A 26443-nucleotide genomic window follows, 5' to 3' on the forward strand; every position below is an offset into this window, starting at 1 on the left:
TATACAACAATGCTCTTCTGTAGTGTGTAGAAAAACAAAAACTAGAGATGCTGGTTTGATTTTAATGTAAATTTGTAAAGTTCGGTCTGCCACTGAAATCTACTCACTCATTCTTCTAATGATTATCAAGGCTTGATCAATTCCTAAGTAAGCCAAGAACCCACACTGGCTTTTCAATCTTGTGGGTGGAATAAATTAGTCATGAGGCCCACTTCATGCTGAGAGCTATCATGAGCTGGAAGGAAAATTGTTTATGCAAGGACTCTTAGAGCAACTTGTCCACACTCCAAGGAGAGCCCATACGGAATCAGCAGAGGCGGTTATGCCTCAGTGACATTTCTGACAACATCACCCATCCACCTACACTAATGCCAGCTGGTTCTCTGAAACCCACCAGGGGCCCATGTGATTTCATGCTACACTGAAAAAAACATGACATCAAGTCACCCTTATGGGTATAAGAGGAAGTCTTCTTTTCTTTATCAAGTAGAGTAGGTGGAAGCATGCTCTAGGGAAGTGACCTGCACAAGTATGAAAGAACCACTGAAAAACAACTGTGCTCTTCCAGACTGCCACATTCCCTATGGGTCTTAGCAGCAAGAAACCCAGCTGTGCCCCACCTTATCGCACAAAAAGCAGTATTGTTAGGACAAAGAGAATAATAGTGAGAAATCAGATAAAAAGAGAAAATAAAAAAGAAAAACAACAGCAAAACAACAACAACAAAACCTCAACGCAACCCAGTATTTCAGTGGATGAGGAAAGAAAAAACATATATATACAGGGAGAGAAGAAAAAAGAAAAAGAAAAGCAAAAAAGGAGTATCTGGGTTCGCTGTGACCCACTGCAGATGATGGTGGCATGGAATTCAGCACTGCTTACTTTAGGAAAGGGATGCAAGGATAGCAGTGTTTTCTTCTGGAGGGAAACAGCATCACCAGTGCCTTAACATATATTAGGTTTATGCCAGTTTTCATCAAACTGTCCTAGGTTTGGGTTTCAGTAGCATAGCATGTAATCGAAAGCTTGGGGGTCAGACTAAAATACACCATAACTTCAGGTTCTCAAACTGAATAGGGAAGGCTGGAGAAAGCATGTTCCACTGCTCTGAAGGCTATGTTGTTTCAGGTACTTTCCACTGACAAGATGTCTATGGAAAGACGGATGTTAGTTATGACAGTCATCTTGGCAAAATCCCCCCAGAGGGCAGCTATGCCCATAGGATGAAGAATGCCTCGTCTGTATTCCCAATTTTAAAATGCATCAGCACAAGCTGACATTTAAAGCAAAGGGATAGCCTTAATTGCTATTATACTGTAACACCCATCTGGAAGCTGTACCACAAGGGAATGAATTCTGATGCAAAGTGCTGCCACGTAACTTCAGACTTCAAATCTGCCAGAAATTCCATTGCTCCACGTACTGTCCAAATATCGAGAAAGCTCCCTCCAATCTTACCGCAATGTAATTGCTATTCACTGTTGGAAAGACCATTATATTGGGCATATCTTGGCAGTTAAGAGAAAATATTTGTCCCTCTATTCATAAAAATGTACCAGACTGAGTACAAGATGCAAAGATATAGCAGCCAGCAGAGTAACATTTCAGTTTAATTTCAGTGTTCAATGCTTATCCATTTTCTTACATGATGGTTACAAGTCCTCAGTTTGAAAATTAAAGGTTGGTGCAGCTATAAAAGCTAGATAGAGATAAAATCTCTTCACAAGTTTACAGAAGAGTGTTTTATAGTCAAGACATGTTTTGCTTAAAACTGGCATTTACAGCTTGTGGAGGCAGTGTGTACATTTCGGCAGACAGCAAGTCCTCTATTGAAAGAGCACATTATTTCTTTACAATGTAGTACACTCTTTAAACATGGAGAACTTTTGGGGCAAAAAAACCTTCAAATTCTCACATCTGCTCTCTCAAAAGCCTTATTTAAGCCTGAAGCTCATATTTAACCCCAAAAGTTTCAATGACTTCAATGAAAACCTGTCTAAGCAAGAATTAACAAAAAATTAAGTCCTTAAGTCAGGTAGGTGCTGCAGGATTTGGCTCTCAAATACAGAGGGGGTAAGCAGAAACCAAGATAGGACCTTCCAGACAGACAAGCTTTCCCAGAAGAATTATCTGTTTAAAAAAAAAGGCAGTCACTTGAAATTAGACTGTCAGAGTAATGAACAGAGATAAACACTAGAGCAATTAGGAAACAGCTAGCTAATGGAAATCTTTTCCTTTTGCTGAAAAAAAATGCAGCCTCCTTTTCTGACTCACCGTTATTTCCTGCTCGTAGGTCCAAACACCACAGGCCAGTTCAACACAGAATATTACAAGTAAGCTTCCAAAGTACTGAAGAAAACAGAACGGTCTTAGTTATCTTTATATTCTTTGAAATATAAAAGTTTTCAAATTAAAAAAACCCTTAACAATATTAAAGAACATCTCAAAACATTATTAACATTTCACGTGACTGAAGACATGGAAACCGAAATACATTTTTGTAAAAAAATATGAAAGATTCATGTGGTAAACTTTCTGATATTTCTTACTAACATGAAGCATATGAACATAACAATGGACAAATCAATGAATTTCCTTGTTGCCCAGGAGTACAAGGCTATCCTGACACATTATGCTAAAACTGCTGCAAAGAGGACAAATCTTTTTCCCCTCATACATGTATAAAAGAAATCTCTTTTTTTCAGTTCCATTAAAGAAACATATGTAAATCATGCTAATAGCCAAAAGAGAAAAAAAAAATTGACAAGACAGAAACAAACACGGTTCTTGAAAACTATGTTTTTATCAAAGGGATCTGGGTATCTGAGGTCAGGTCTAACTGTACAAATATTTATTTAGATTGATTGAAGTACCTTTTCTATTACAAAGTCTAACCCTTGAACTATTTAAAAATAGCGACTACAAGTATAAATGAAGTAATGACATTTAAGAAAAACCTGTTGCTGTAAGTTAAAAGAGCAGGATTGTCTTCTGTATAGTATCAACAAACCCCTTCTGAACTGCAGGATAAATCTCCATGGACATTAAGGCTGCTTTAACTGGTGTTCTCCATTAAAAGTAGCCCATTTATCTTTCATTTAAAGCAGAAGTATAGTCCCATTCATTGTTGACTCCAAACTTTCTTCCATTTCAATGGACTGAGCTCCTCCTTGTTCTCAGTATGCAGGACTTAAAAGTTACAGTCTTCATGGATTTTAATTTCATTTGGAAATCAAAGAAACACCATCACAATATAAAATAGAATAGAATAAATATATAATTCCATAGTAGGACACATGCTGAATGGCCTTTATTTAGTAATGTCATTCTGGAATCTATTTAGAATGAATATAAAAGACAAAAAACACGTACTCATAGTAGGTGATTTCTTTTTTCTATTACAGGGTCAATAAGATGTATTATTTAAAATAGCATTTAACAGTCATCTACACAGCACCTTTTTCATTCACCCAGTCTGGAACTGAGTAACTTGCAGATACCTTGGCAGCTACTGAACAGTGTCTTGCCTTAATTTCTACTTCCTGATCAAATCTAACTCCCTAAATTAGGTTTGTACACGCACACAGAAAAAAAGTACATGAAAAAGACTCATGTTAAGTTTCAGGAGAAACCTGTACTCATACGCTCCCCCTACAAAGATCTGTCCAATAAACATGGTGTTGAAAAGAGAATTTCTGTTTTACTAGTCTTCACCATATTACATTGCATCTTTATAGTCATTATAGCTGAACAACACATTGTATTTCCTTACAAATCAACACTGTAAGCACACACAGAACTCCAGTACAGGTCTTCAATAACCAATATGTTCATCCTCCAAAAGTCCAAAAGAAAAATATGAGTCACACCTTGCAAGAACAACGATGCTTTCTCTAAAAAATAAATTCATGAGCTTCTATGCAAAATAACCACTACCAATGCAGTGTCTGCAAGTTATGCAAAGGGTTCTTAAAAAAAAAAAAAAAAACAGCAGGGAAAATTACTTTTCTAAGTATTCACTTTGAAAACAGGAAAGAATGCCTTATGCTTTAGCTCTTTCAATTACTATTAAAAAAAATGTTTAAGTTTTAAAAAAACATTTAAATGTTCTCCCTTTTTTGAGAGGGAGAACAACTAAATGTTTCAATGAAAAGTGAATTTGAGTTCTCAGTTGCCAAAATTTCAGTGGGTTTATCCTCTAATTGAATAACGAGCCCAGGACTGCCTGCTATCCCTGAATTTTATACAAAACTCACTGCTCATGGTGAAAGTGATACATCTGGGGGTGTATGTATGGCATTCTCTGCAAAACTCTTAATTTGCAGTTCTTTGTAACATTTAATTAATTCATCAACCTTAACATTTGAAACTTCCTCATTTTTGTCACCATTTAGTTAAGAATGCTTGTGGTAGTAGATGGAGACAGAAGAGCCAAACTGAAGATTTTCTCCAGTTACTGAAAATAGCCGAGAATCTAAAGCTATTTAGCCAGATTCACTCATAAACCAGTTCTGGGTCTGCCAGGGACTGAGCACTCCTGACCAGCTACATCTGGACACATCAGAGCAATGCAGAAACAAGCTTTCTGTCCTGAGAAAGCCCATTTCTGTCCATAGGGTAAAAGACAAGAAAAGACACAGTGAAAAGCCCATGCTAGAAACTGAGCGATTGTGGCACACCAAACTCGCACACAGAAGGTTCAGTTTCACTCTGCTATTGAAGGGGAATATTATACCTCTCTCTAAATATAATGGTTTGCAAAACAAATAATTCTTATGTAACTTTTGAGGGAAGAAAAACCCTCTAACCATTATTTAAATTTATTACACCTAATTTCCATCTTTCAAATCCAGGAATTATTACCGGCTTCAGGGCTTATTCCTTGTCCCCAGCTAAATTCCCACAGAAGCCTGAATGCTAAATGCATCTTCCTGCATTGACACACTTCTGCTTTTTGCCAGGAACAGGGACTTGGTTTTGAAGCAAGGTTAAATATTTCTTCCTATAGGCTGAGTGGCTGCATGTTGTAAAGAATATTAACTCACTAAGGAGCACTATAGTATATCACACTCAAAACTGCACCAGCAGGTCACTGATATTAACCTTTTACAGCACACCTCCCTCAGAGTACTGGCCACTGCTGAGGTATTTTCTACTGTTTCTTTCTTTTTGCTTTTTTTTGGCAGAGAGACAGTAAGAAGAGGAAAGCACAGAAGGGAGTGCACAGTTTTGCAAAGACATATACAGGCCATCATAAAATAAAATAAAAAAAAAAACACAACAAAATCTACAAGCAATTAATGCACAGTAGTGATCACTTTAAGAACTACCTTTTACATGGTAAATCCTAGAGACTTTTAACATTTGCCTTTTGTGGGCAACTGCTAATCACTGTCAATCTCTCCCTAGTCTGACTATGCAAAGTCATCAGAAAACTGGAGTGGTGCCTTGACCCTGTTACAAACCCATCAGTTTCACTGAAGGATTTCCTCCAGCAAGGCTGTGAAAAAACTAAAATGTTGCTTCCTTGAGAGAAGCTGAATGACTGCAATGCTTGTAGAAAACATTCTTTTGAGAGTAATAAATCAAAGTAAAATTATTTGTCAATTTAAAAATAAATAAATAAAGCAGTAGACATTTACTGCTCCTCATTAAGTCACAGACTCGCATGTGGCCAAGATCCTAAACCTCAGGATCCCTTCAGTTTCAAATACATGTTGTCAATTAGCAGGAGCTGGTTCTCCTGCAACCTCCTCCTTAAGCTCACTCACCACCACAGGTAACAGGGAAAGAAGGGGAGGAGGCTGGGAGGGAGGCAGCAGCTCTGTAAAGCAGTTAGCTTTCTTACAGAAGCATTTCCTCTTATACCCGGAACCTTGCACAAGCACTTGGATTTGCAGCACTGACAGTCTCCAGAGGCTTAAACAACTCTAATTTTCCAGCACATCAGTCCTGAAAGAGAGGTGAAGGAACTGGAGACTCTGAAGTTCAGGAGAATCTGTTCCTTTCCTGTGCAAGAGAGTAAATATTAAAGAAGTGAGAACAGAAACAAAGTCGTTACTGTGAAAACCGCTTCCAGACAGATGTAAAGACAGAGGGGATAAAGGGCCAAGGAAAGATAGTAAAGATATTCCCTATGTAATCACCAGATGCTGTTCTGCTGGAGTACTCTTCATGTGGTACAGATCAGAGCCAATATCCAAATGCTGAAACCTCTGATGGAGAAACCACACACAACAACAGTACGGAAAGCGACCACAACAATACTACCTACTAGTGCAGAGACACTACAGGGTCATACACAGCTACTGCAACTTGCAACAGTCACCAGAGAGGTCCTGCTCTCCTGCAAGTCAGACAGCCCTAAGTCCACATCTACAGAGAATTCATATACAAGACAGAAAGGACAGTGGGACAGTGGAACATACTGAATGCAAATCGAATTATGATGAATTTCAACCACAAAAGGAAGGTAACCATCAAGTAAATAAAGACAGAAAACAACAACAACAACAACAACAAAAAAGAAACAAAAAATGGGGACTAATATTGAATAGGTTTTGTCCTAATTCAAAGAGCTCTCTGTATAAAGGCTATCAGAACCTGATAAAGCACTAGAAAAGTACATGGTATTTTCAAATATGCATTAAAAATCAAAATAATTCAAAACTATTTTTATAAAGATCTATACGGATTGTCTAAATAGAGTCAGAAATTTTAGTCTGAATAACATTCCTGCACATCACAGTGGTGCCCCATAAGAGGGTACAAGCTCCATATATGCCAGTGCTCCATACAGGGAGCATATATGCTATGGCATATTCCTGAAATGTCTTCTTATCTCTCCATTTAAGGCTAAAAACTTGGCTACAAAATTAATTTATCCTACTTAAGTTATGACAGGCTTTTTTGCTATTCCATTTGTTCTACCAAACTAAACTAATACTCACCGCCATCAAATATATTCCAGGAACATATTTCCTTCTTGATCATCTCAACCATTTAGATAAAAACACAAATAAAAATAGCAAAAGCAAGCACAAAATCACTATTACTGAATCTAAGTTATTTTGCACTTGCTTAAAAGGTGTTTATTCCAACAACTCCCATTCTGTTCAGACAGTAATAATGAAAAGTACACACGTGAAGCATCTACCAACATAAGATCTGCTGCAGAGTACAGAATTTTTTTTGTGGCAATTGTGGATAACTTTAGGAAGGATGTAAAGTGTGAAGCATGATGTTTTATGTTTTTTTGCAGAAATGTAATACAAACCTCTTACTGTAGATCTAAAGATTTTGTTTGTTTGTCTTGAATATGCCACATGATTCCTGCAATTAATCACTTAATATAATTTGTCTATGCTTTTCAGGCAAAAGGTTAAAAGAACAGCTAAAAAATAACCTATTTTTGTAAATAACAGGATGGAAAAACCATGACTTCAAAAAACACAGTACATCAAGAGAGTTTGTAAAAATTTTGCTCCTCCTCCCCCCCCAGTCCCCCCCTTTTAAATGTCCTTCTCCAAGGTACTTCCAAGAACATGGAATTTCTCAGAGATTTCTTTGAATGTAAAAATATTAAATTCAAACTACAAAGGAAGACTTGAGTTAAAACTCTAGTGCCTTGCAGTAGTCTTCGTCAGTGCAACAGCCAGGGCAATGTCAAGAGCCACTGCCCTAGTCAAGCCATCATGATAATCCCACTGGTGCAGATACCCTTCCAAACCCTGGCATAAGCATTATGTCAGAAATGAAGCTAAAACCAGGAGCTCTCAGAAATTTGATGACTCCAGGTACTTAGTGACCAACGAGTCACTACGGCCCTCTGGCGCCAAGCACCCCAGCAGGTAAGGGCAGCTCTACTGCAAAGCTGAGCATAGCCAAGTACGTTCCTGAAGTGATGGGTTTTTTCACATGGATTTTTTTGCTCTGCTGCAGCTGGCTTTCGTAATTTGTTACCAATTACCTATGGAATGCCTCATCAGCATTCAGCTACTATAACCCATAAAACAGGGCTGTTAACCCATGCCCAAGGAGAATCAAAGACCTGAACACATCCCTAGTCATACTCCCTTGATCCCGCTCATACCAAACATAGCGTGATCGGGTTTTTTGCAGTTTGGAAGCACGGTTTAGAAGCAAGAATCTATTCAACTCACAAAAACATGAACAGAGACAGGGCTCTGCAACAACCCAAACTGCATCAGGACTAGGAAGGCAAAGAGTAGTTTAATTAATCTTTTTCCTCCCTCAAACCTTTTGGTTTGTATGTTGCATGATGCTCTTTGGAGATGCAAGCCATCCAGGCATCTGTTTACCCCTCAGAAACTTCAGATGACCATCACCACTGGATCACCAACGGGAACCAGAATATTTCTGTGCAAAACCTAACAAATTCTTCCTGTTTTGATAACTTACAAGCTATAGTTCCCTTTATTTTTGTTACAGTTTACAAGATAACAAGGTTATTTTAATGATTAATACAGCTATCCCTTACTAAACAGAGCAAATGCTCATTAAATGGAGTCAGATAAACTGCACAGAAAACTGAAATCCTCTGTTTATCCACTCCAGCAGCGCAAACTTTCCCCCGCCCCCCTCTTCCTTCCCCCCCACCTCCCTCAGCCCTGCCCTGTAGGGATTAACAGTTCATTAGTCATTTTGATTTTCAATTTGGTTTACTTGCTTGACAACACAGAAATTTATGAGAGACACAGTCACAAGTCAACAAGGAAATGGGAGGAAACCATCAACTTGCAACACAAGCTACTGAATGTCATCCAGTTCATGATCATATATCTCAATTTTAGATTTGGTTCCCCAGATCACAAAATTTTATTATAATGTCTTACAGCCTGTGATCTTTGCAAAGTCCAAGTTTTATATACATAGTTACCACTTTTTTGAAAATCTTTATAGCTAATTTTCAATTTTTTTTTAAAGGCAATGAACATTTTAGATTTTTAAGGTATGAATATAAGTTCTTTTTAATAAGTCCTTGGCTTTTTTAAAAACTAAGCAAAATTATTTATAAATAGTTTGAACTTTGTTCACAGCCTTGATTCTTCTGTGGAATATTTATGACCTGTTTTAAATTTTTACTTTAATGGTTAATCTTTGCTTATAATAGTAAACAGGTATTACTTTGGAAATAAGCAAATGCATACTTCACACAATTATTAGGATTTATTTGCCAAAGGCTCAATTACCTCACGTCATTGAACTGCCAAGGAGTAAGGATCATTTCAAGGTCATGGTAAAGTACTGAAGAGAACACAGGTAAAGACAGACATTAGACCATATTTCCTCAAGGCTTACAATATTCTCTTTCCTTTTCTTCTTCCCTTATTTCATAGGATTTATATTAAAACTTAGAGTTTCCCATTCCACACAGATTTTCAAAACACAGCTTCCTTCATTTCTCTACCCCCTTTATTTTCTCCCAAGGAAATTAAATACTATAAAAATTCTTCTTTAGTCAAGCAAATCCTTTTTGCTTGTAAAATAGACTGACAACATGGTGCTGATACACGCAATAATTCTGCCTCAGCATGCCCCAAAACACTTAAAACAATCACCACTTTGAGTGAAGAAATGCTCTTATATCTAAAACCCACACATCCAAGTGTCTCCATGGTTAAACAGTCAAAAGAACAAGATTAAGCAAGAAAAAGATTAATTTACCTGACAGGACATCCACTCCATACTTAGTTTGTGGCAACAAGAATTCAACTGAACCACAGCATCAAGTCATGCCCCACCAGTAGGACTGGGCTGCATTTCAGACAAGACACAGAGATTTGGCTGAGCTTTCTGGAGCCACTTACACATTTACTCCCTCCTTGCTCTTAGAGACTTACCCATTCCCTATGCCCTTCAGTACAGGAAAAAAATCAGGGCAAACAAGGAATGAAAAAAGAGGACCTGGAAAGGACAGAGCTAAAAAAAAGCACTACAGCAGCAGGACTCAGCAGTCCTCAAGTTTTCTCAGTCAAGATGCAGCATCTCTCATTCCCATCCTGGCTGGTATCACTCACAGCTCTTTCCCCTCAGCAACCCCAGTCCTTGAACCTACTGTCCTATCAGTCCCTGTCTTTTCAATAGTTTTCTGGTACGCACATCCATCACTTCACCAACCTTTTATTACTATCTCACCAACCTTTTATTATTATCTCCCTTTCTCTTTTCACCAGGGAGCATCATTCCAGAGCCCTTTTCAGCTCTGGTGCTGTTTCAGTCTCTTCTACTGCCCTGGGTATCTATGACTTTCAAGAACTTGGAAGGAGGAAGCAATATTAACAGTGTAACAAGTGGGAATTGGGGGGGGGGGGGGGGGGGGGGGAACAGGAACAAGGAAGATCACAGAATGTGGAGAGCTAGAAGGGACCCACAAGGATCATCAAGTCCAACTCTTGGCCCTGCACAGGACCATCCCCAAGAGTCATACTACGTGCCTGAGAGTATCATCCAAACACTTCTTGAACTCTGCCAAGCTCGCTGTCCCGACACAGCTTCAGGCCATTCCCTCGGGTCCTGTCACTGGTCAACATAGAAAAGAGATCAGTGCCTGCCCCTCACAAGGAAGTCGTAGACTGCAGTGAGGTCTTCCCTCAGTCTTCTCTTCTCCAGGATGAACAGACCAAGTGACCTCAGCCACTCATCATATGGTTTCCCCTTAAGGCCCTTCACCATCTTTGTTGCCCTCCTTTGGATGCTCCCCAATAGCTTAATAGCTTTCCTATACTGCAGTGACCAAAACTGCACACAATATTCAAGGTCACCAGTGTGGAGCAGAGCAGGACAATCCCCTCCCTTGACCAGCTGGTGATGCTTTGCCTGTCCCCCCAGGACACGGTTGGCCCTCCTGGCTGCCAGGGCACTGCTGACTCATATTCAACTTGTCGTCGACCAGGACCCCCAGGTCCCTTTCCATGGCACTGCTTTCCAGCATCTCATTCCCCAGTCTGTACCTACATCCAAGATTGCCCCATCATAGGTGCAGAATCTGACACTTCTCCCTGTTGAACTTCATACGGTTGGTGATTGCCCAGCCCTCCTAATTTGTCGAGGTCTCTCTGCAGGGCCGTCCTGCCTTCAAAGGACTCAACAGCTCCTCCCAGTTTTGTGTCATCTGCAAACTTGCTCAGTATCCCTTCCAGTCTTGCATCCAAGTCATTTATGAAGATGTTGAAGAGCACAGGAACCCCACTAGTGACAGGTCATCAGTCTGATGTTACCCCATTCACTATTACCCTCTATTTGGCTCTACCCATGAGTCAATTGTTCACCCACCACATGATGTGTTTATCCAGCTGTGTGCTGGACAGTATGTCCAGATGATACTGTGAGAGACAGTATTGAAAGCTTTACTGAAATCCAAAAAGACTACATCAACTGGTTTCCCTTGATCAAATAGGTGGGTTACTTTGTCATAAAAGGAAATCAGGATTTATTAGGACTGATAAGCAGGACTTCTCTCTCATGAAGCTGTGCTGGCTGTGAATAGTGACTGCATTGTCTTTCAGGTGTTTTTCAATAATTACCAGAATAATCTTCTCCATAACTTTACCAGGCACAGAAGTGGGATTGACAGGCCTGTAGTTTTCAGAGTCCTCCTTCTTGCCCTTCTTGAAAACTGGGACAACGTTCGCCAGCTTCCAGTCAGGTGGGACCTCTCCAGATTACCAAGACCATTCAAAAAATCATCAAGAGAGGCTGTGCAATGACATCAGTCAGCTCTCTGGATGAGTCCCACCAAGCCCCACAGATTTGTACAGATCCAGCTGAAGATAAGAGCAACAAGGCATGCTCCAAAAGTTTTGGGTCATGAGGCCAAACACAGTGACACCTAGTCAAACCAACACTCAGAATATAACTCTCCAAGAACAGACAAAGTAGCCAGCTCCATCAGGTGAGCCTAAAAGTACAGCATGCAGTGAAAAGTGTGGCACAGAAGTCCAGGCAGCACGTTTCATGCTGAAAACATACTGGAGCCATAAAATGACTGTTGCCATTAGAAAGAGCCCTGTGCCTCTTTCTAAAAGGATGAGCTCTTTACTATCACAGAAATCCACAAAATCAAAAAATTGATGGCCTCCTAACAACACTATCCAACTGTCCTAACTCAGTGGCATTTCCCTGAATTGCCCTCAAGGGGCCAGACAGTTCTTGCTACTTCAAGCTGCTGGATAACTGCACCAAATAGTGCTGTACTGCTTCTGCTCTGGCTCAACGCGGCCAAGTGTTCAAGACAGCTGCTAAGTGCCTGGGTGAAAGAAGCAGATCATCGCCACAAGCACAGCAAACATTTGGATTTAAGCCAAGTATTTGCAAGAAGACTTGGACACTCCCACCAGCTCAATTCCTGTCATGCTCTCCCACTCCAACACTCCCCCACGCTGCTCAGATATGCAGCTACTCTTGCTTGCTGTTTGTTCAGCAGGCAGCACCTTTCATCCCCATACACCTCTCAATAACCCATATGGCCAGTCAACTTGTGTCTTTCCTCTGTAAGCTCCCTCCTAGATAAGGAAATGAGGCACTATTTCAAAGCACTTGCCTTAGAAAAAGTATTTTAAGGACATACACAGTACAGATTTATTTACACTGGAGAAGGCAAGGTCAACCAAATGCACCTCATGCTTGCTTACACAGGCAGACAGAGGACCCCAGGACCAATGTACTCCACTCCACAGTGCTGGGAGCCCTGCAGAATGCACCTGTTCCTGCAAAGCCTGGCTTAGCTCTCTGGTCACACTGTGGCATCACCAAAATCCATTTCAAAATCTAACAACTTGCTTGAACCTTAAAACTTCTGACCTAAACAAGAAAGAAGCTTACCCTCTATCACATTTCAAGGGAAAAATATGTCTAATAATGATTAGTACAGGCATCTTCTCAGGCAGTTTACCTTTGAAAGTTAGAAATACGGAAAGAACAAAAATACTCTATTTTCTTGAGAAAGTCGCTTGTATTTGAAACTACTGGGGTATAATAAAAATTGACACACTTTATGTCTATTTTCTCTTACCAGTGGAACATTAAACAAGCAGCCCTTCAGAGTGCAAGTTAAATGTTCAGCCCCTTAAGTTACCCACTGACTATCTGAACTTGAGTTTTAGCACAGTACTGGCTTCTCATCAAACCTGAACTACAGTATTATAAACACATTTAAACCAGTCTCTCAAATAAGGCAGGACAACCTGTCCTGTGAACCTGTCTTCCTCACACCACATTCGTAAATTAGCTGTTGATAAAAGGTACAAAATATGAAAATGAACTTAGTCTCTGTCCTGCTTAATTTGAAACTGCATGGGTTTACACCAAGTATGTTTGTCAGTTATTTCTTCCCTTTGAATGCTTGGTGGCTAAATAATGAAGAAATACTTCTGGCTGGTAAATAACAATTCCTGTGCCAAATGTTAGTACAAGGTATTGGAGCAGCTGTGACTGTGGTAAAGAGTCTACAGGGATCAGAACAAATATCCTTTATTAATACAGAGCAAATAACCTATACTATGTATTACTGCAGAAATACATGCTGCCACATAAAAAAAACCACAACAAAATTAATTATCACTAAACTCTCACACTAATTCATGCCAACCGTAGTCATAAGTATCGCAGAATAGTTGGTGCTGTGTTACTGCAGAACAGTTAACATTTCACACAGAGTAAGAATGCCTTCTAAGAAGACATTAACAGTTACTGGTATCTTGCAACATAGCAGATGTCCAAATTTAATAAACCCTCTCACCTCTGCATCCACATGGACTGAAATGGGTATATGGGTGTAGAATAATTTGCCCCAAGTGGTGACCCAGTCAGTAGTAAGTATCTTGTCACCCTTTAGATAGAAGTTACAGAAACTACTAGTTCAATGATGGTTTGGCTGTGTTTCAACTTCATAGACAACTTAGCCTGCCAAGGTCCGACTTATAACCAGGTTCTGCCATGACAAAATTAATAAGCTATTTGACCACACACCAACAGGGTCTAAATAAGTTTAGCTCTGAGGAATATTTATTACTTTATGATTAAAAACTTTATGATAAAAATCAGTAACAGGATTTGTCCTATTGACCATCAAATATTTCTAACAGTTTTTCCCTCTGTGAAAACATACACAAATTTGAATCCTGTGTTGTTTAAATGCTGCAATTACAGAAAAGTCGTAGTTATAAATACCAGAACTTCCATTGAAAACTCCAGTCAGGAAGTATTTTCTAGTGGGATTTTCATGAGGCTCTTCTTGTCAAGAAACAGAGTTTACTCCTGTTATTTTAATAAAACAAGAACTTAAAAAAAAAAAATCACACATCCTTAAGGTTAATATTCCTAAAGAATATATGCACTTTTTTAGGGTTTTTGTTTTTTTTTTTTTTTTTTTTAGTTAGGCAATGTGCCTAACATTGAGACATGAAAAACAATCCAAAAGGGACAGAGCCTGAGAACAAAAGAGGCAAAAAATTATTCTGGATTTGAAAAAAAACCAATCCTGTTGATAGAACTGTAGCAAGCACCATAAAACCTGGATTCTGGTTTCCCACCCCTGGACTTTCTATACATTCAAGTCAGTGACTTGGAAGAGTTCAGATTTTCCACTTTGGGCTGGCATCGCATCCACTTCTACATGAGGATGTTGGTCAATCACAAAAAAATTATAGACTGCTAAGGGACACAAGGGCTCTTCAGATGAACTACCCTTCAGGACTACATATTCCTGAAGTAATTAAAATTAAATGACCATACCTTTAAAATGCTGGTTCTACGAACAATCCGTAAGACTGAGGTGTTACATTTTCTTACTATCAAGCTAAGCAAACATCAGTTCAACTTATGCCCCGTGCGAAGAAGGGAAGGTTTTGGGCATTTAATTGAAAGACAAAATTTCAAAAATAAATTAGAATAATTATGTATTCAGATGTATTAGAAATACATAACACCATAATATATGTATCTATTGCCCTTATGCTTTATAAGGTTTTCCAAAATCCAATTCAATTAAGAACATCAGCACTAGCAATTAGCATGCTGCCAGGAATGTCAGGACTTGTATCTAAATATCTCTGCATGCCATCATCACGGCTGTTCATGTACTTCAAAAAGAAGATTAAAAGCATGATTGTAAGAGGTTGTTAATGTTTTACATGAAGGTTCTTTTCTTTTAGTTCATCTGGTTGAACAAAAGCTCATTTCATTGATCCATCACTTTTCTGATTAGTCTGATGAATGAAGCATTGACTTATATCTGCACACTTCTGTATGCTTATAACACAACTGCATTCATTTAACAACTAATCAAAGACAGTGACATACTTAGGAAGATATCATTTAGTTTTGCTTATCAGTTTGCTTAGCAAGAGCAAATCTCAAGCTCCTGAAAATAAAATATTGCAACACAAAATGATAAAAATGTCTTGTTTTGATTTAGTATCACTTGACTGCCTAAACACACTTCAATTAATTTATTTCCAGATGGCACTAAAAGCTATAAATGATTTCTTCTTTTCCCTTGCAGCATGAATAAACGGAAGGTCAAAACCAGTTTTAACTTCATTTATTCTTGAATTAGTTAGGTAGGTTTTTTCAAAGCTTATAACAAAACCATTTTTTTTACCCAAGATACTATGTTGTATGGGTATATATCATATAGCTGGCTTTGCCTTTTAATTAATTTTAATATTAAAAACTATCACCCCTATAAAATAAAAGACACATTATGAAAGTAATCTTATAACCTTGCCTAAGGTTTAATAAGTTTACCATATTTTAATACTTTCACTATTTAGATGAAACAAAAATATGTACAGAGCCCTTTTAAGTATATAAGAAAGACTACTGGAGAAATAATTATATGGTATGAAATTACATTAATCCATTATTATTACACACCTGCCTGTAACTATGTAATTGTTTTAGAATTTGTTCCCATTGACTTGAACTCTGCAAGGTTAAGATCTAGAAATAAACAATGCATGACTATTCTGTTACTGTAACATATTCAGATTTAAATGAGAGTTTTTCCCAGCTATATAGTTTTGAAACAATAATCTTCATATTGTATACAAGCTTAACAAATATCCAAAAGCAGAAACAGCATTTGCCCTCTTGCAATTGAGGAACACTTCTGCTGCAGACATTCAGCTGGAAATGTAAAATAAAGCCCAATCCAACCCTCTCAAATTAAAAAAAAAAAAGACATTTTAATACAAAACCCCAGTACAGTTTTACAACTGTTTTATCTGCCCTTAGAATATTTCCTATTAGATAAAAGCAAAAGTTGCATAAATTTCAGCCAACTTCTCACAGGGTTTTGTGGCCATTTTGTTCAAAATGCGTGAGGTCTAGGTATCACATACTTAAGCCTGCACAGATCCACAAGAAAAATTCAACTGTATGCACTTTGCTAGAACTCAACACACACTGCAGAAGCCCAACTCTACTTGTATAAGACTCTGGATATTTTCAAGAGCTGAAGGATTTTACCTGTCCACTTTCTTCTACTGCAACTATGGTAGTTAAGTCTGATACACTGCTTTCACATCCACTGCTCCCACTCTCTTGGGCTTACGGACTGCTTCGAATTCTGCTTACCTTCATGTTAGAAGACAAAGCCCAATTCTGCAAAGAGCTACCAGCTACATTTCTCAGAAGCACAAAATTACATGGCCCTCCTTAATCTCAGTATTGCCAACAGTCTAAAAATTTTAACTCTAAGCCTGTAAAATTTGTGCACACTTGATGGGCTTTTGGTTGGGTGTGAGTTTTTTTGGTTTGTTTTTTTGTTGACTGGTTCTTTTATTGTCCTCAAATTCACTGACTTCCAGATGGAGAAAATGGTGTTTGGTTCCCTTGACAGTCAAAGTCTCATCACAGTTAAACTGTACATAGAGCCTTGTGCAGGAGAGACTATTGCTTTTCAGCTGCTGTCAGCTCAGTTATGTAGTCTCCAATTGAAGGAAAAAGCTGAGTACCTGGAATTTATTTTTAAACTTGCTCACAACCAAATGCAAGTGCAAAATTCCACATCCACGTAAGAGAAGGCAAAGCTTCTGAACACAGTCAGAATTAACTTTTATCAGCTACAAATGCTGTTACTTTACACACATAATCAACTGTGGTAATAAAGCAAAGTATAGGTTAGATAGCTATTGCACAGCTATGAGTCAAAACAGTAGCACAAGGGTTTATTTCAGAGTTCTCTGACTCAAGTTCCTATAATTACTAGTATTTAAGAGTTTGAGTTATTTTTCCCTTCAGCAACTTCTCTACTAAATGAAGTGAATTTTTGCAACTGAGACACTGCTTGTCTTTCAGTCATAGCATAATGCAGTCTAGGCAATAAATTCTTTCCTACTGTGTGCTTTGCAATTACAATTCCTCACCGATACCATAACTCAATATGGTAATAAAAAATAATCAGTTTTTATCTAATGCCTGTGGATTAAAACCTTTCTTACACTCTTGAAATGAAGTAGAAGTTAGCTGGTTTTAGAAGTTACGAAACATACCCAGACAAGGAGCAACAGATTTCTTTTCACTGTTCCACAGTACCCCAGCATTCCAACTATGATGAGGAAACAGCAGACTGCAATCATAACCGGGTGGACCACAGGAAAGTAAGTCAAAATGACAGCTTCCTCCACCCTAAAACCAATCAGAACCATAATCAAAAAAAAAGCACAAAAATGATACAGAAGAAAAACATAGTATAGCCATTAAAAAGTAGCAGATGTGTTCTTTCCAGCACCTTACACATTTCACAGCAATCTCTTCTACATGGTTTTAAAGCCAAATGCTGCATTCAGGTACCAGAAAGTAATGCATTGTCCAAAATCTCTCTAGAGCAAAGGCAGTCTTCCTGCCCTGCACTTGCACAGTAAGCAGCACAATGAGGCCCTGTTTCATCACTAGGGCTCATAAGCACTGCTGTAATAAAGCTAACAGAATTCCTAAATCTCTGGACTGAATAAAGTATTCAAAACTAAACGGTAATATGATATGGTTACATGCTGCCAAAGGGCCAAAAATTGATCCCTGTCAGAAGAGAAAGGCACAGGACAGGACTGAATTTCTACCTTTCTCCCTTTTCTAACTTCAAGTGATGCCAGAAATGGTGGCAAAAATACACTTGTCAACAAAACAATAGCTTAACTGAAGGCTTCTTAACTCTACAAATCCTAATTAGGAAACTTGCCATACAGAATAACAGCATATACCCCCAATCAGTCACCCTCACAGATTAAAAGATTTAACTAAAGCTTTACCTTGTTTCTGCAGTTAAAGTGAGAACATTATTCAGGTAGTCTCTCATCCAAGCAGAAACACCTAATACGCTGATGGACATCAACTAAAAAGAAAAGATTAAGTTATTTGTCATGCATTTAAAACAAACTGCAAGCTCGTTCATAATTTAAGTAGAGATCAGTCATCACTAACATCTTTCATGCATTGATTTATCTAAACAGCATCTTGCCCCCAAAACTGTACTGCTACCTGCTTAGAGCTGGTTTGTTACTTAAGTATTAGGGAGCCAGTGACAATAATATTCTCTTCAGTATGCAAAATTAATGTCTGGAATACCTTCTCTTTCACCCAGTGATGTCCTGCTGGCTCCTGTCCCACCACTGCATTACCTACCACAGAAACAACAGGGATGGTTTATGCTGCTAAAATCTGTGACTCTTTCAGGGCTCACAAGTGATACCCATCTGCATGAAACCATGAAGCCATGCTCAGGTACATAGCTAGCAAAGAAAAATCAGAAGCCCTATACAGGATACAACAGTATTGACAAATCTCTCCTGTGTATCGGTGTATCTTGGGGATAAATGTAGAAGAATCTGATTCTCTCACTCATTCAGTCTGAGTCACACCGTGAATGCTATGTCTCAGTTTCCTGAACCATAAAATAACAATAATACTCACTATGCTTCAATTATAAACACCACACCATCAAAGCATTTGAGGGGTACCTGACCTGTCAGGCACTTCAGAGGCATAAAGCCACTACACTCTTTCCAAGACTGCTCCCACAGCATGTAAATCCCCAAGACTGAACCCATCTAGAATTGCCACCACCTCAGCAGACACAGATTTCTGTCATGTGATAACATTGTACAATTCAGCACACCTGTGGCTCTGGTCACTGATTTTCCTGAGAAGTCAAACCTGAACATGTTCAGAACCTGCCATGCTGTGAGAGCACCAGCTCTGATAATGCTGTAGCAGAGATACTGCTAGAGGACAAGGCACTCTTCACTCAATCTCATATGGGCACCTAAACCTGAACTACAGCTCAGGGCCTGAACCTAAAAGACATAGGACCTGAGAAGCATAGTCTAGCTGACAGAGGGAGACCTAAGCATGCTGATTCTTCTGAATACTACTGTGTTTGTGAACTGTATAGGGGTATGACAGGACACCTCAGCATTATACTTACAGTTTCTTAAATTAGTTAGAAGTGCTAATCTCGTCTGTTGCCTTCAACATCTACCTTCCCACATGCCCTCATATTTCCCTGAAGTTATTAGGAAGAATAAGTTAACTGGCTCAAGCCTAACACAGGAAAAGTCACTCTGTGTCCTTAGCAGCTCCTGTGCCTGCAGCATGCCCACAGCAGGCTATTTCTGCCTTCAAAATTTCACAAGAAGTCCCAGTAGCTAGCCCACAGCTTCTTCCTGCTTCTCAGATCTGATGCACAAAGTACAAGCACTGCCTTGGTTCTGGGTGCTGCCAGCATGCTTCTGGGTGCTTGGCATGCTGCAAGCATAGTCCGGAAAGCTAATGTGTGATACAAGTCTACTGTGTTCACCCATCTTCTTTATGCTCTGTGGGGTCTGTTTGGGCTGGTGGAACAGTAAAGAACATTTTCTGTTGTGTTATTTGCAGGAAGCTGCAGGAACAAGGAAAAGATGATGACTGGAATCTTGTCCTAGATAAATTCCTCAACAACTAGCTATCTCCTTGGAAGAAAGCATTAGGCAAACATACGACACAAGCAGTTAAAAACATGAGAGATGAAGACTACACACAGACAGCCAACCTTCTTATGGTCAAAAAGCAACACAAAACATTTTTAATCCTCCACATCTCACTGCAAGGCCTGCTGATACACACAGAAAAGCATCAGCTGACACTTCCACTCTGTGATAAAATACTTAGGATAAATTTAGTTACTTCACTTTATAACCATATAACTTTATAACTTCACTTCAGCATACAGCACAGGAGTTACACTAACACCAGCAGCACAACTCAGCCCAGGCACTCAGTAGGCAGGAAAACTAACAACCTCCTGAAAACTTTGGTGTGCATCCAACCTACCAGCAAAGAACAGCAGGCACATCACTGCAATTCACTGCCATGTGATTTTCAAAGAGTCCTGGGCAGGGGGGCAAGATCCTGGTTACAGTTCTTTTTGGTTCATTTGAAGGATGGCAAAAAGGTGGCCCCAAAAATCTGGCAGCCCCTACTTCAGCCATTGTTTGGTAACTAACTCATAGGTAAAATACAGTTAGAAATCTGTATCAAGCAATCATATGAAAGAACACAAGTTTATGACAAATAAACTACTAAGATAATTCTCACATTAGCAGTTACATCATTTTACCAAAAAGTTTTCATTCAAGCTCCTCTGATGACAGCCAGTCTGCTGTGCTGTAAGCATAATGTGATAGTATGCAGTAAAACATGTTTTATTTGTTGCAGCTGGCTGCACAAGTCACTGTGGGTTAAATTCTGAACTGTCACAGTATGTTATATAGCCATCAACATGACACTGAAGAGTTTACAAAACTGCCTGCTGTCACACTCTATTTTAAACATATTTTCACACTGATTAAACAAAGGTAATAAATTATATTTTTATATATGAGCATGCACACAATAATATATTAAATTTTAAAATTTATTGCTAACATGAAGTTTTTAAAGCTACTACGGCTTTCTCACACAATTTAATTACAATATCCAACAATAGATTCAAAAACTATTAGGAGCAATTGTTTCCAAGCACAGTTTGATTGTCCTTGGAACTCTCTTCCATAATTTATGCGTCAAAATGAAAATATAAAATCATCTGTTATTCATTAAGTATACATTTTAAGTCATTATTGTGCAAGTCCTACTTACAGTGTCTTTCAGGCCATACCTAAACTGGAAAATGAATCTGCATCTTCAATTAATAAATGAACATGGATTTCTGTCTTTAAGGGAGCAAGACCAATGGCTGTTGCTGTTTGCACACCTGCGTTCATCGTTTCATCATTTTTTTCATTCAAATATTCTAACACCCTCCTTTTTGACAATGCAGGTTGCTGTGCTCCGACTTTAGAAGGTTTTTTTTTTTTAAATTATTAAATTGGAGGAAAGATTAAAAGTATCTTCCATACTAAAAATCACACACCATTCTTTTTATTCTAACAGATGGGATATACAACTTCAGGCCATGCTCTGGTACCCATAACAAAATGCTGACTAGCAGCACTACAGAGCAACTTGCTTTGCATGAAAAGGTTTCCAGCTCCAAGGAAATTACTTCCAAGATATGACAACATTAATCAGAATATATCCTTTTATTTCAGTTAAAAAAAAAAAAAAAACCTGAGAAAATTTTCCAGTTAAAATTGATTTCGGTAACCTGAGCTGTGACTTACCAAAGGGGAGGGGGGGATAAATCACTACAAGGTCATGAACAGAGCATGTTGCAATGCTTTCACAGGATTTTCACAATTAGGTTCAATATTCAGATCACTGAACAAACACAGATAACTCAGATCCCTGGATAAACAGAGAACTACATTTTTTTGGGACAGAGGATAAGGGCAGAGGAGGGTGGGACAAGAGGTCTTGTTTTTCTGTATTACCTGGCAAAACCATTTAAATGTTTAGAGAATATATAGCATACAAAAAAGGAAAATCCCCGACTCCCTATTAATGCACTATTTATTCTACGGACACGCCAACATTTAGTTTTACCTAAGCTTCCTACAAGGTTATGCCTTGGTCCCCTCCCACTTGCAAACAGCTGAAGCATATTCGTATTTGCACTTTGAATCCAGTTTGCTTGCACAGCTACAACAGTAAGTTAACAAACTGCTCCACGTTTGGCAAGGCCTGGAACTTGCACACTTTGCAGTAAGGCAACTGCTGGAGCACCGACAGGCTGGTGATGGGTCACCCTCCCGGGGCACAAGAGCAAGTTTTCCAGCAGCTAGCTGTTCAAGGCTCCTAGAGCAAGCACAGCAGAAAGAAAGCAAGAGCCCAAACATGCAAACAGGTTGAGGTACAGTTCTATTGTGTGTCAGACCCACAACAACTTCTGAGCTGTGTGCTATAAGGGTACATTAAAAGCAAAGTGGGAAAAAGAAGTGCATGCATGTTTTCATCCATCCTCTCTGTGACTACCCAAGCACTGCACTTCTTGTTAGGACGTAACTTGTGCCACTCTTCTCTCTAGAGTAAGCATCTCACTGTCAAGCGATCTCTTGCTTTTGGGGAGGCAGAGGCATGTGCTGCTCATCAAGGGTAATTCACAGCAATGCTCAGAGGTCAAGTGTCCCAATCATATCACAAGCCACACATCACCATCAAGCTGATATGCCTTCCCATATACACAATATACTCTTAATTTTGTTTCTGTAAGAGCTTGCTTTTATTCATGGACGGTAGTTAATCTCGCAGATGCAGGCAAATTACTTTAAAACCCAGCATACATATATATATATCTGGAAAAGGGAAAAAAATTGTGTATTTCCTATGATCCACATGACTACACATCACATTGTCGTGGGTTTATCAATTAAGTTTTCTGTTTTACACGTCAACACACATGAGCACATAAAGATGACTAAAATGAACCTGCATTTTTAAATAAATCACACATTCCCTGTCCCCTATGGGACAGTTTAACTTTGTGCATTTTTATAGGAATGTGGGAAATAGCTACATGATATTTAAAACTATTCCTGTGAGCTTTGTCTAGTGTCTACCATAGACTCTTGAGATGACAGAGAATCTTCATGGTACAGATGCAGTGCCCAGAGATTCATGAATAATTCAGTAGCTAACTTCAACAGAAAAACATGTGAATTTAAAGGAAAAAAATACACAAGTATCTACAGTCCAAATGGATCTTCCCAGTTTGCTGAAGATCATGGCTTACCAGTATAAGCATACAGTTGGAAGTTTTTTCTTCCCCTTGAGCTATGGGCTCCAATTTTGTCAGCACAGGTTTGTGCATCATCCTCAAGGTGGAGGCAACTCTGTGGACAGAGTTAGTTGTGAAGATTACCTAAAAAATATCTGAGGTTCTCAGATTTCTGAATGCCAATTAAAAGCATATTCATGTAATTTCTAACATTGGGATGGGGTGTGGGTTTATTTTTTCCTTTCCATTAGCATATCAAGCCACTCTTTTTCAGGACAGTTTTGCAGAAACTCATCTACCAATTCACTGTTGACATGCCACTCTGGGTGAGACATACCAGCTATAAAGATACACGGCATAAAAGGTTATATAGGGGAAGATACAAAGTTGATTTACGGCTGAACTCTACTTTGTTAGGACATGGTCTGGTAGTGGAATGATGTTATATAAATAATGCAGACTAAAGACACCAGAAAGTAAAAGATTTATCAAATACCAGAATTAAAAATATTTCTGGTCCTTAAAACTCCTCCTATAGCTTCCTCTGTTGAATGCATTCCTTTAAAAAGACACCATATTCCCACAGAAGCTATAGTTATTTTCTTTATAAAAAGACTGCTAAGAAAATCAGGTTTCAATTACACAGGTCTAAACTGCAGTCTCTAAAATCAGAGTATATTAGCCTAGGATGAACTCCTTGTTTACAGTGCTACAGGTACCCATCCAGGCAGTGTTTGTTTCAATGGATATTATTCATCATTTAAACTTAAACATTGCCCTGAACTCTATTCATTCCAAGTATCTACAAACCCCACCAATGAGTGGAAGTTAAAAAGCAACAGAAACAACCTCTATGCAGAATCTGGTTCCACAGAAGGGAGGAAAGACTGATTTCTTTCTCGTGTTACAGCAGATTTGAAAAATTAGGCAAAAAAATTACAAGATTAAATACACTCATTTGAAGTTGGAAAAACCAGAAAATACAATATCACTGCTTCCAACCATCCTTACTACTTCCTTGCACTACTCATCTTCCCTTGTTCTGAATTCTCAAGTGGTGCACATAAGCAAAACTAGAAGATTTAAGTGTGCAAAGCACTCAGAACAAATAAAAAACTAACTGGAAGCTTGCTCCTCTTTCATTTTATGTGATTTTTTTTCCCCTTTGTTCGCAAACAGAAATTCAAGATAGATGCAAATCGATTTCCACTACCTGCCAGAAGTGTTTATTGGCTGCAACCACAAGATTGAAATTAGATGGTACTGCTCGTGTGAAGGAAAGCTTAAACACTGCTCAATTGAAACAGCATATCCCTAGGCAGTGGCAACATCGCTGGCTTGGCTCAAACATCCACTGACACTACTAATCATCGGTTAAGAGATCCTTACCACCCATGACACAGTCATCTGCAACTTACAACCTTGATTTGTCCAAGGCACTACAGTACAGTCATCCTCAATTACAAGCAACACAACAGCAGCTGCTCCTGCCTCACGTGCTTACCAAAAAAAAAAAAAAAAAAAGTTGGCAGTTTTCTCAACAGAAAGTCTGTACAGACTTTTTCCTGCACTTTCCTGCTAAGTCACTTGGCTGTTTTTTACAAAATGAGAAAATTGACAAAATAATTGCACTGCTTTTACTTGCTTCCACTATCACTATCTGGTTCACCTATTTTAACTATTTCTAACTTTTTTTAAAGAACACATTTGGCTGAGCTGCAAAGAAAAGTCGAACAGACCTGTACCTCTCAAAGCTATTGCTTTGCTTAATCCCCTACTTTAAGCAGCCAGGAAACTTTTCCCTGTATTCAGCACCATTTGCTAGTTCCTGTTCTACCACAATCCCCAGGGGCTACTTGTACTCAGCATCCCCTGGGTTATGCCTGTGCCATTATCACAGGCTGACCACGTTCTGCCACTGAAGGTCTGTCCAAGCACAAATGCTTGCCAAGGTGGTTTAGCTGGGAAAGAGACCACAGTGAAGTACAGAAGAACAATGGCAGCATTGCAAAGTATGGCAAAGAGGGCTTCTGTGAGGACAAGTTATACAGTGCTCAAAATTAATGAAAATGCTTATGTTACATCCATGACTGCTACTGAGCAGGAACAGTGTCAGGAGCTTGCCAAAATAGTTAAGCCCCACCAGAAAGAAAGACCCTGTAGTCTCAAACTGCGTAACATATATTTGTAGAGCTATGAAAACTAAATTTCTCCAAGTCATGACACACACTATCTAGATATAATAAAGACCAGTATTGCCACTAAGAACAGAAAAATAGGAAGCAGTAGGAACAGGTCTTCTCTCAAGCATCACTAAGATAATCTGCTTAGCAAAGCGCTAAGTCTTGACCATGAAACACCAAATCATGCATTTTTGGAGGTCTCCTCTTTTTACTAGGCTGTCCAGAATGTAATATACCGCAAATAGCAGTGTTACAGAGTGTAAGATGAAACAGAATAAAGTTGGATCTCTCAGTCTCATAAATTTAACAAGTGATGCCCATCTATACGTAAGGATTGCAGAAGAACAAAACCAATGTTAACCGCAGGATTTAGTCTGAAGGATACTCCTTCACCAGGGCACTGTCAAAAAAACCCTTATGAAACTAGAAAACCGAGGAAGTCTTGAAACTGGAACTTCCCCTGCTCTAAAAGAGACATCTTGCAGTTAGATGCATGATTCAACTGACCTTGAAAACAGCTTCCAGAAGGGTATCATCAGGCCTATTATCAGGGTCAGTCACTTAATCAACAACAATTAGAGCACTGACAACAGATTTATTTCCACCTCAGGAGAAAAAAACTTTCAAGATCTGCTGCAAGCTGCAGCTCCCAAAGTACCAATCTACTTGCATCCACAGAACCAGAGCTCTTCTGGAGCAGTAAGGGCAGTACATCCATTGGTCCATTATAAAACAGGATGAACCACTACAACAGAGCCTTGGTCTTCCAGTTGACTGCTTATGAATTATTTACAGCTAAGCAGACTTTAGGTCAAAAATGACAGAAAGCATTATAAACAACACTTCCTGCCTGCCTCCGTCTCACGCACACACGGGTACATCACAGCTCATCCGCTGAGCAGAGTAAAAGAAGTTTCTTTCCAAACAGCACACAGCTGTACACTTTCAAGCAATGCTCTGGAGAAGCCACAAGGATGGCAGCAAACTGACTGATAAAGTTCTGTCATACCTCTGCTTCAGTAGGCTCCAAAAACAACCAAATTATGAAGACAACAGCATGTTGCAGCAATCATTTGCATCTTCAGTTTTTCAGCAGTATTCATGA

At 38.9% G+C, this 26443-nt stretch overlaps 1 protein-coding gene across 8 annotated transcripts in view; it reads right to left on the minus strand.

Annotated features, from left to right (window-relative positions):
- TSPAN12 (tetraspanin 12) overlaps positions 1–26443 on the minus strand; it is a 45768-nt gene that overhangs the window by 13864 nt on the left and 5461 nt on the right. For 6 of the 8 annotated variants that reach the window (XM_064656093.1, XM_064656090.1, XM_064656095.1 and 3 more), the window contains 3 exons: positions 18273–18355; positions 17517–17652; positions 2275–2349 (listed from right to left, as the gene is read on the minus strand). In XM_064656093.1, the coding sequence (XP_064512163.1) occupies positions 2275–2349; positions 17517–17652; positions 18273–18355 (294 nt within the window). Of the gene's footprint in view, positions 1–2274; positions 2350–17516; positions 17653–18272; positions 18356–23170; positions 23271–26443 lie in introns of all 8 variants that reach the window. The other 2 variants (XM_064656091.1, XM_064656096.1) reach the window with 2 other exon arrangements.

Source organism: Pseudopipra pipra, chromosome 5, assembly GCF_036250125.1.
Source record: "Pseudopipra pipra isolate bDixPip1 chromosome 5, bDixPip1.hap1, whole genome shotgun sequence".
Classification (NCBI taxonomy): Eukaryota; Metazoa; Chordata; class Aves; order Passeriformes; family Pipridae; genus Pseudopipra; species Pseudopipra pipra.